This window comes from Lolium perenne, chromosome 3 (assembly GCF_019359855.2).
Source record: "Lolium perenne isolate Kyuss_39 chromosome 3, Kyuss_2.0, whole genome shotgun sequence".
Classification (NCBI taxonomy): Eukaryota; Viridiplantae; Streptophyta; class Magnoliopsida; order Poales; family Poaceae; genus Lolium; species Lolium perenne.
This window is the reverse complement of record NC_067246.2, coordinates 330,806,151-330,817,864: the sequence shown is the minus strand read 5'-3', so window position 1 is coordinate 330,817,864 and position 11,714 is coordinate 330,806,151. Positions and strand designations below refer to the sequence as shown.

The following is an 11,714-nucleotide window of genomic DNA, read 5'->3' as shown; positions in this document are numbered from 1 at the left end:
AACGCCAAACCTCCTATTTTTCCCGGAAGGCTCCAGAACACCGAAGAAGAGTCGGAGAGGGGCCAGGGGGCCACCACACCACATGGCGGCGCGGGCCAGACCCTGGCCGCGCCGGCCTAGGGTGAGGCGCCCCCAGGTGCCCCCCTGCGCCGCCTCTTCGCCTATAAAATCCCTTTCGACCTAAAAACACCGTACCAATTGACGAAGTCGCCAGAAACCCTCCAGAACGCCGCCACATCACGAAACTCCGTCGCGGGAGCCAGAAGTCTCCGTTCTGGCACTCCGCCGGGACGGGGAATTGGAGGAGATCATCGCCATCATCACCGCCAACGCCTCTACATCAACCAGCCATGTTTCCCCCATCCATGTGTGAGTAATTCCCCCGCTGTAGGCCGAAGGGGATGGTAGGGATTGGATGAGATTGGTCATGTAATAGCATAAGATTGTTAGTGCATAGTGCCTAGTGTCCGTAATTGGTACTTTGATGATATTGTTGCAACTTGTTATGCTTAATGCTTGTCACTAGGGCCCGAGTGCCATGATCTCAGATCTGAACATGTTATTGTTTCATCATGATATTCATTGTTTATTGATCTTACCTGCAAGTTGTATACACATGTCATCGTCCGAACCGATGGCCCCGAAGTGACAGAAATCGGGACAACCGGAGGGGATGGTAGTGATGTGAGGATCACATGTGTTCACGGAGTGTTAATGCTTTGCTCCGGTACTCTATTAAAAGGAGTACCTTAATATCCAGTAGTTTCCCTTGAGGCCCGGCTGCCACCGGCTGGTAGGACAAAAGATGTTGTGCAAGTTTCTCATTGCGAGCACGTACGACTATAATTGGAACACATGCCTATTGATTGCTTTGTACTTGGACACCGTTTTATTATTATCTGCAAATGCCCTGCTATGGTTGTTACATGAGTTTCTCTCATCCATGCAACGCCCGTCATCCGTCCCCGTGCCTACAGTATTTTAATCCTGCTGTTTACTATAATCACTACCTTGTCTCTCGTTACTCTCGTTGTTATTTCACTATCACATCGATATAAAACTGTTACTACTGATAAACTCTTGCGAGCAAGTCTGTTTCCAGGTGCAGCTGAATTGACAACTCCGCTGTTAAGACTTCAAAGTGTTCTTTGTCTCCCCTTGTGTCGAATCAATAAATTGGGTTTTACTTCCCTCGAAGACTGTTGCGATCCCCTATACTTGTGGGTCATCACAAAGCCTAAATAGTGGAGTACAATAAACGCAAGACAATATAATTACCCTACTGGTAGGACATATATCATGACTTAAAGAAGATAATTTCTAAGTGCACACGGTTCCCTTCCGGATGTATTTTGCTAGAATTCTAAATTTACATGCTAGTTTGCTGGTTTTAGCTGTATTAAGTCGCACTTATATTTCAGAACTTTGGATATCACATTTGTTTTTTTATGAAAGGAGGAAAACATATTTGTTACATGGAGGAAATTCTCAAAAAAAAAAAATTGTACTTTCGAAGGGCGAGAGGAGGGCAAAGACTGTTCTTTTCCTATACAGCCCAGCCGGAAACCACAAGCACAACCACTCCCTAATAATAACCAAAATAAATACTTCCGCCCATTCAACACGAAAACAAATAGGGAAAAAACGAGGCGGACCCAGCTATTGCTTCGACGGCAGATCGCCGCCGGCCGGCGACTTCCAATTTTCTAATCGCTCCGTCCGGAGCTCGCACGCACGGCGATCCCGCCAGATCCCGATTGAATTAACTATCGCGGTGATGGGCGGCCACATTCTATGATTCTCGTCTCCGCGGCGAGGAGGATGGTGTAGCGTAGCAGGGGGAGGAGGATAAGAGCGGCGGCGAGACGTGGGGGAGGGGACGGGGATGGAGGGGCAGCACAATCCTCCCGCGCACCAGTACGCCGACAACCCGAAGCCGAACCACGGCCGGAGGTAGGTGGACGCGCGCGTGCTCTTCTTCGGCAATCTTGGTCGCCATTTGGTTGATTGGTGCAGCAACCTCCCGCATTTCTTCTCCTCCTCCTCTGCGTGCGTAGATGACCTAACCTGCCTGCGGTCCTGTTCTTCGTTTCGTGAAGGAAAGCGTGTGGAGCGCCAACGAAGATGGGCGCCAGCGACCAAGCCAGCCAGCCAGGCGCCAAGGTGGGCACCGGCGGCGACCAAGCCAACCAGCCGGGTTCAAAGATGGGCACTAGCGATCAACCCAATCAACCGGGTGCCAAGATGGGCACCAGCGACCAAGCCAATAATCAACCAGGTTTGCCCTTGTTCCCTTTGCAATCATGTTATTGCAGACCACAAATGTAGCATTTAAATTTGCGTTCTGTTGCGGGACAATGTAGGTAAAAATCGTTGTGGCAATTGCAACCCAGTTAGCTATGCAATTCAGAGCTTTGGGATCTGCAGTATTTACCTGCATCTTATATTGTGGCTAGCCATTTCGATGGAAATGCAGCCTTTTATTTACAATGTAGTAGGGGTATCAATTTACCTTGATGTTCTGGATAACCACCCGTCGGACAATAGCCGCAAGATCTAATAAATAAACACGAGCTGCAAATCATGAGTAATCTGCCGGTTAAATTTTATTAGTAACTGCATTGCGCCTATTAGTTCCAAGCGCCATATTGAACATGATGTGTCCTGTCACTCCCCTAAAACAACTTAGCCTATCTCTACATAGATGAAGCTAAATCCCATTATGCACTGTATAAACAATTATATTGATGTTGCTGCATATACACCCGCTGTTTCCTGCACTGAGCCAATTCACTTCCATAATTGATGCCAGGCTCAGTTGCTACGACGGAGAGATTAGATCGCCTTTTAAGCCAAGCAGCAAACAGATGTTGTGCCGACTGTGGTGCTCCAGATCCCAAATGGGTGTAAGTATCCTTGAACCAGTAAGATGTTTCCGTTTTTTTTATTAAGAAAAGGCAGTATATACAAATCATTTTGCATTTTAGAGAAACATCCAGTGTGGAACTGATTTTGAAAATTTTAATATCACCTGTGCTTGGATGAAAGTGAAGTTAAAGCCCTATGTATATTTCTTTATTCTTATGTGATAACACTTTTGATTTGAGACTCAGTGCTTCACAATACTCAATCTTCCGATGCTGTGGTGTTCGCAGATCATTAACATTTGGTGCGTTCATTTGTATCAAGTGTTCTGGGGCTCATAGAAGCCTCGGGGTGCACATTTCCAAGGTAGACACTATATATCTCAGTTGCTAGCTATCTGTAGTCAGCGTCATTTAATTTTATGTTTAATTTCTTACTGTGAATGATACTTTATTCAGCCATAAGAGACCTTTCATTAGGTAGCCCCTTTGAAACTAGGCAGTGTAACCGTGAGACTTACTATAGAACCTGTAGGGACTATTTGATATTTTGATCCTCCTAGTGATTGCTACTATCCCAGTCTGTGGAACAATGCGTTCAAGGTTGTCAGATATTAGATGGTAAAGCATATATTTCAAGCTCCTGCTATACTTTTCTAGGTTGTGCAGTTTTTTCTAAATTGAGGAACAAGTGCAAACAGCCACACCCATGTATTAGGAATTTTTTTTAGAACCAAGCGTCTTTGACAAACACAATTAGATACCAGGCACATGTAAAATTGACATTCCCAAATATTATTTTCCATTCCTTGATGCAATACCTTTGCTATATTCTCAGTATACAATATTTTTCCATGAAATACACATGATAAGTGAGGTCAATGTCACTTTGCAAGTGCAGATGTAACCCATGATGGTTCAGTTACCCGTTTCTGGTGTTTCAGTAGAAAATTGTTTATTTCAGGTGGTCTCGGTGAAGCTAGATGAATGGACAGATGACCAAGTTGATTTTTTGATCGACTCGGGTGGAAATGGTGCAGTAAACACTACATATGAGGCATTTCTTGGAAATTACACAAAGCCAAGGCAAGATTGCTCAGCGGATGACCGAAATGATTTTATAAGGTACACATTAAGTTAGCAAGTTCTCATTCGTTCAGATACGTTCCACTAGCATAACTGGCTTCTTTCATATTTGCCCAGCGCACTGTACCAAAGAATGATATTTCTCCTTATTTACATATGTGCAGACGAAAATATGAGTTTCAACAATTTTTGTCTAACCAACAACAGCTTTCCTGCGTATCACAAAATGGCAAACATCATTACCAGCAGCAGCAGAGTAGCTCAAATCGATATGGTTTAGGCCATGCTTTCAGGAACAGCTGGAGGAGAAAAGAAGATCACAAACCAGTAAAGAAAGCTGTATGATCACTCATCCCAAATCCACAGTTCACTTTATACCCAGACATGAATATATTATCTCATTTGAACTTATCATGTGTTAGGTGGAGGTGGGTATGGTAGAGTTCGTTGGATTAATTAAGGTCAATATCTTGAGAGGCACAAATCTAGCTGTCCGTGATGTCATGTCAAGCGACCCTTATGTTATTCTTAACCTAGGACACCAGGTGAGAAACTCCATTCATCAGCACTGTAACTTAGTTGTGTGAAGTTCCTTGGTTTGTGATGCTCCAGCTCACCTTTTCACCCTTGTAGTCGATGAAAACGAAGGTGATAAAGAGCAGCCTGAATCCTGTATGGAATGAAAGACTTCTGCTATCGATACCTGATCCCATTCCGCCGCTTAAATTGGTAAATATGTTTTATTCATAGGGCATTGAACACAACCAACAAAAAGTGCAGTTGCAGGTTTTAAGTTTTTTACTCTGGGGTAACATTTGGCTTCAAATCTCCTGGCAGCAAGTCTATGACAAGGACACGTTTACCACGGATGACCGGATGGGTGAGGCTGAGATCAACATTCAGCCACTGGTTGCTGCAGCCAGAGCCTATGAGACCAAGGCTGTCACAGACACCACTGAGCTCAACAAATTGCTGGCGAAAGATGGCATCTGGATCCCGAGAGACAGTCCCATCTCCGTCATCGACAACAAGGTTAAGCAGGAGGTGACCGTGAGGCTTCAGAACGTCGAGCGTGGCCACCTCGAGATGGAGCTCGAGTGCGTCCCACTCACGCAATAGCTGTGTTCCGCTCGGAATTCTCTCGCTCTAGTGTTCTGTTGTCAACATGGTCACACAGAACAATTTCTGTGCAAACACTATGAGACTTGCTTGTGCGGGTAATGTGAGTACCTAGAATCTAATCGCACATTCAGGCTTTCCTGTAAAACATATATACTTGTGTAAGGTTAGAAGGAATTACATAATGTGGCTTGCAATTCGCTGAGTAAAATGGAGATCATTCTAGCATAACTGTGATTATTATTGCAACTCCCTGTTCACTCAAGATCTTTCTGCCATCCTGTGCTTCTGTTTTATGACACAAAAGTTCTTAGGAATACTTTATGTGGGTTCAGTCAGCCCAGAAGTTCAAAAAATACAGTTTTTGTGAGGATAACTTGGGAGGTGGCGTTTTGGCTCATAGGTGCATATGCACCTATTATACAAAATAATTTTAAAATGTCAAAAAAAATTGAAATATATTTTTGGGTGTACATCCTGTCATTCTATGTTTGTACACAAGTTTTTGTGGGAAAACAACATTTTAGGTGGCATGTAAAAAAGACAAAAATGTCCTGTACGTAGTCGTGTTGGAGCGCCAAAATTTATCATTTTTACACGAGACACAAAAAATATTCTTTTTTCCCGAAAACTTGTGTATGAACATAGAATATCTATCTATACATGCAAAAATTTACTTCAGAATTTTTTGACACTTCAAAATGTATTTTCACATAACGAGTTCATATGCACCCGTGAGCCGATTTGGATTTCCCGACAACTTGTATTTACCCTTGCAAAAATGTTCAGACTTGCAATGATATATATGCCCGTTGTTGGGTTGTTAATAAATAGAGTGCTACTCATCTATCATCTGTTTTTGTTCCTGCTGTTTTTCTCCTGTTTCTCGTCGTTCATTTCTTTCTCATACGGCTCCCAAAGTAGGGGCAGGGTTCTTTTTTTTTAGATAAAAGGCCTAAAGGGCTCGACTTTAAATTAATAAAGCCCTCAACCGGCTAGGATACAACGGTGTTGCTTACACGCACTTGAACAAGTTTAAAAGAAAAGCAAAGCCCTATAGGAACTAAAAGCACCGGGAGCCGCAAGCAGGGCCGAAGCAACAGCAGCAAGTCCTGGAGTGCCCCTGCACATCCAGTGCAGGTTTGGACATTGGCAGGAATTAACCTGCGTCCCTAGACTGCCCAGCCTCTGCTGTGGAGGAGACTACACATTGGCACTCGGAGCCGAATTCCGTGAAGCCGCGCCATCGAAACACCATCTTGCACAAGCCACGAAGAACTGCCACGGACGGAAGGGACAAGGGCCAAGCGAAGAGGAGAAGCACCAGCGCCAAAAGGATGAAGAACCGGCTCAGAGACTACCTGGCCGTGCTGCTGCCGGAGGAGGGACCCTTCCCTCCTCACCCAGGCTCGAGGGTGTCGACCCACCAGCAAAACAGGACAGAGAAGTGGTTTAGCACCCAAAAAGCTTTGAACTTGCTGGGAAGCGCCTCCGACCTTGCCAACACCATGCCCACACCGCACCATCGTCAAAGCCTCCAAACCGTCAACTCCTCCGTCCCCTCATCCCAGAGCGGCGCCTCCAAGGAGGAGAACGACGCGGAGCGCCATCGTCGCTCGGCCAAAGCCTAGGTTTTCACCCGGGGTCACTACTAGGAAAAGGGCTACAGCTGCACGGGAATAGTGCCGGCGCACCATCATGACGCGCGCCGGTGGCAAAGTACCGCCGGCGAGCCAAATTCGGCCGCGCCGGCGAAGAACCTATACTGCCGGCGCACAAAAAAAATTAGTGCGCCGGGGATAAAATTCGAAGAGATCTGGCCGACAGCAAAAATTCTGGGCACCTTACCCCCGACGCACCTCTATGGTGGTGCGCCGGCGGTAGACAATTTACCACCAGCGCACCACCATAGAGGTGCGCCGGGGGTAAGTTGCCTAGATTTTTCTCACCACCCCCCCCCCCCCGGGAATCGCCTTTTCAGTTTTCGAAAAAATAATAGAAAATGATAGAAAATTCAAAAAATAAAATCCTTTGAAATGCCCATGTAATATGTGATCTAGTTCCCCCCCCCCCCGGGAATCGCCTTTTCAGTTTTCGAAAAAATAATAGAAAATGATAGAAAATTCAAAAAATAAAATCCTTTGAAATGCCCATGTAATATGTGATCTAGTTTTAGTGAAATTTTGAAAATTTGAATTTCGATGTATTATGCAAAATGGCGTCATGTTTCGGTAAAACGGGATTTCTGGTTGCATACAACCTCGGATGAAAAACTTTTTTATATCAAAATCGATCTACTCGAAATTTCCTATTCGAATTCAACGGCTTACGGCCGTTTGGACAAAAATGGATTCGTCAATTGGAAAACAGAAACAGGACTTTTTTCAGGTTTTAGATTTTGATGAAAAAAATTAAAAAGTACCCCCGGCGCACCACCATACTAGGTGCGCCGGCAGTAACCTCTACTATATAGGCGCAGACTAGCCTCCTCCTCCTCCTCCTCCTCTTCCACTTCTCCTCCTCCTCCTCCTCCTCTTCTCCTCCCTGACGGGCTCCTCCGACGATGACGACAACGACCTCCTCCGGCGACCTCAACCTCGGGCCTCCTCCGGCTACCTCAACCTCGGGACTCCTCTTCCTCAACCTCGGGCCTCCTCCTCCGGTGACAACCTCCTACTCCGGTGACATCCTCCCTCCGGTGACATACTCCTCCTCCTCCTCCTCCTCCTCCTACTCCGGTGACATCCACCCTCCGGTGACATCCTCCTCCTCCTCCTCCACCTCCGGTCACCTCACCTCCTCCTCCACCTCCGGTCACCTCTTCCTCCACCTCCGGCCTCCTACACCTCCTCCTACTCCTACCTCGACGCAACAACGACATGCCCACTTTCATGGTTTTCGAGGACGAACCCGAGCTAGATCTAGATCTAGATCGGCGTTTTTTAAAAAAATTGAAAAATCATACCGCCGGCGCACCTGGCCTGGTTCGCCGGGGATAATTCATGTTACTGCTGGCGCACCTGCTGGTGCGCCGGCGGTAACTCATTACCACCGGCCCGTTCCCACCGGCGGGCTCTGGTGCGCCGGCAATAGCCGTTTTTGGTGCGCCGGCAATAAGGCTTTTCCTAGTAGTGGGTGGAGGGGAAGGGAAAGGTAAGGTAACCTCATCCGCCCTTCAAGAAGGAGAACGGCAACCGCAGTCGTCGTTGCGGATGTGGCTGACGAAGCCAGCCAAGGGTTTCCCCCGGAAAACCACCTGAACGCCTCGCACGGATGCGGATCAGTCAGTCCGAGGACCATCTGAGCTGGATCTGGCGCGGAGAAGAAGAGCCATGGAGACATCAACATGACAGACATAGAAAGCGCCAGGGCACCACTACGCCGCGACAAGACTTCCGCCAGCTCCTTGCCGTCCACATGACCAAGAAGACCAGCCAACACCAGCGAGCGCCACCCGCCTTCCGGTCGACGCCGCCACCCACCGTCCAGAGCCGCCGCCCTGGGAACCACGCAAGGCGACCCTACGAACTGCAAAGCACCGGTCTTCACCGCCAAGAGTGTAGGGATTCGTAGCATAGAAAACAAAAAATTTCCTACCGCGAGAACGGAATCCAAGCCAAGATACAATCTAGAAGACGGGAGCAACGAGGGGATGATCGAGACTCACCCTTGAAGATTTCCAAAGCCTATAAGAGTAGGCTCTTATTGCTGCGGTAGACGATCACTTGCCGCTTGCAAAAGCGCGTAGAAGATCTTGATCACGGTGCCACGATCGGGCAGCACCTCCGTACTCGGTCACACGTTCGGTGTTGATGAAGACGACGTCCTTCTCCCCGTTCCAGCGGGCAGCGGAAGTGGTAGCTCCTCCTTGAATCTGGCAGCACGACGGCGTGGTGGTGGTGGCGATGGAGAACTCCGGCGGAGCTTCGCTAAGCGACGCGGGAGAGGTGGAGGAGAGGCGGGCGGCTAGGGTTTGGGAGAGGGGGTGGCCGGCCTCAAGGGGTGCGTCCAGCTTGTGGCTTTTTAGTGTGGCCGGCCAGCCCCTCCCCTCCCCTCCCCTCTTTATATAGGTGGAAGCCCCAAGGATTAGGTCAAAAGTCTCCGAATAAGACCCCAACATAAACCTTCCATATGACCAAACCTAGGGGAAGTGGGACTCCCCCCTTTCCTTGGTGGGGTGGCCGGCCACTGATACGTCTCCAACGTATCGATAATTTCTTATGTTCCATGCTTGTTTTATGACAATACCTACATATTTTGTTCACACTTTATGATGATTTTATGCGTTTTCCGGAACTAACCTATTGACGAGATGCCGAAGTGCCAGTTCATGTTTTCTGCTGTTTTTGGTTTCAGAAATCCTAGTAAGGAAATATTCTCGGAATTGGACGAAATCAACGCCCAGCATCTTATAATTGCACGAAGCTTCCAGAACACCCGAGAGGCACCAGAGGGGGGCCACAGGGCCACCAGACGCCAGGCTGGCGCGGCCAGAGGGGGGGCCGCGCCGCCCTATTGTGTGGAGGCCCCGTCAGCCTTCCGACTCCGCCTCTTCGCCTATTTAAAGGTCCCTGACCTAAATCTTCGATACGAATAAGCCACGGTACGAGAAACCTTCCAGAGCCGCCGCCATCGCGAAGCCAAGATCTGGGGGACAGAAGTCTCTGTTCCGGCACGCCGTCGGGACGGGGAAGTGCCCCCGGAAGGCATCTCCATCGACACCACCGCCATCTCCATCACCGCTGCTGTCTCCCATGAGGAGGGAGTAGTTCTCCATCGAGGCTAAGGGCTGTACCGGTAGCTATGTGGTTAATCTCTCTCTCCCATGTACTTCAATACAATGATCTCATGAGCTGCCTTACATGATTGAGATTCATATGAGCTTTGTATCACTATTAATCTATGTGATACTCTAGTGATGTTATTAAATTACTCTATTCCTCCTCCATGATGTAATGGTGATAGTGTGTGCATCATGTAGTACTTGGCGTAGTTTATGATTGTGATCTCTTGTAGATTATGAAGTTAACTATTACTATGATGGTATTGATGTGATCTATTCCTCCTTTCATAGTATGATGGTGACAGTGTGCATGCTATGTTAGTACTTGGTATAATTGCGTTGGTCTATCATGCACTCTAAGGTTATTTAAATATGAATATCGAATGTTGTGGAGCTTGTTAACTCCGGCATTGAGGTGCTCTTGTAGCCCTACACAATTAGTGGTGTTCATCATCCAACAAGAGAGTGTAGAGTGTAGCATTTATCTATTTATTCTGTTATGTGATCAATGTTGAGAGTGTCCACTAGTGAAAGTATGATCCCTAGGCCTTGTTTCCAAATACCGCAATCATCGCTTGTTTACTGTTTTACTGCATCTCTACTGCCTGCAATATTCCCACCATCAACCACACGCCAGTTGTAGCATCAAGTATTTTCTGGCGCCGTTACTACTGCTCATATTCATTCATACCACCTGTATTTCACTATCTCTTCGCCGAACTAGTGCACCTATACATCTGACAAGTGTATTAGGTGTGTTGGGGACACAAGAGACTTCTTGTATTGTGGTTGCAGGGTTGCTTGAGAGGGATATCTTTGACCTCTTCGTCCCTGAGTTCGATAAACCTTGGGTGATCCATAAGGGAAAACTTGCTGCTGTTCTACAAACCTCTGCTCTTGGAGGCCCAACACTGTCTACAGGAAAAGAAGCGTGAGTAGACATCAAGCTATTTTCTGGCGCCGTTGCCGGGGAACGAAGGAAAGCTACACCATTTCCTCCCTCGTCAACCACGCGCCAGTCCTGGGCAGCAAGCTATTTTCTGGCGCCGTTACCGGGGAGGAAAGGTAAAAGGTACTCACACTCCGGATCTCGGCTACTAAGCTATTTTCCGGCGCCGTTGTAAGTGCTCGAAGCTATTTCCTTTAGATCCTGCAATTGCATCTTTTTGTTTCTTGTTTTACACTAGTTTGGCATAATGGAAAGCAACAGTGAGCTTTTAAAATTATTTCCTGAGTTAAGACATGGATGGTTTGATGCGAAAATTAAAAAACCCATGGAACATATTAGTATGAACACTTTGAATACCATTGTTGCTAATGATATAGAAAATTCTAAGCTCGGGGAAGCTGGTTTTGATGAGCTTGATATTTTTAGTCCTCCAAGCATTGAGGAGAAAATTTACTTTGATGATACTTTGCCTCCTATTTATGATGATTATAATGATAGTGGTCTTTTGGTGCCGCCTACTATGGAGGATAAATTTTATTATGATTATACTATGCCTCCTACACTTGATGAGAATAATAATGATAGCTACATTGTTGAATTTGCTCCCACTACAATTAATAAGAATGACTATGCTTATGTGGAGAGTAATAATTTTATGCATGAGACTCATGATAAGAATGCTTCATGTGATAGTTATATTGTTGAGTTTGCTCATGATGCTACTGTTGGAGATATGCCCAAGAGGCAATAATAAAAGTGGTTATTATATATCTTTATGTTTATGATAAATGTTTATATACCATGCTATAATTGTATTAACCGAAACATTGATACATGTGTGATATGTAAACAACAAAGAGTCCCTAGTATGCCTCTTAACTAGCTTGTTGATTAATGGATGATTAGTTTCATA

General features: G+C 46.5%; 1 protein-coding gene across 1 annotated transcript; it reads left to right on the top strand.

The window, feature by feature from the left end:
* The first annotated feature begins 1,607 nt into the window (after positions 1-1,607).
* Positions 1,608-5,300, top strand: LOC127345815 (probable ADP-ribosylation factor GTPase-activating protein AGD11). The gene is made up of 9 exons (XM_051372345.2): positions 1,608-1,953; positions 2,100-2,278; positions 2,813-2,906; positions 3,156-3,231; positions 3,829-3,989; positions 4,115-4,289; positions 4,373-4,495; positions 4,584-4,679; positions 4,788-5,300. The coding sequence occupies exons 1-9, from the start codon at positions 1,886-1,888 to the stop codon at positions 5,067-5,069; spliced, it is 1,254 nt and encodes a 417-aa protein (XP_051228305.1). The 5' UTR covers positions 1,608-1,885; the 3' UTR covers positions 5,070-5,300.
* Positions 5,301-11,714: the final 6,414 nt, after the last annotated feature.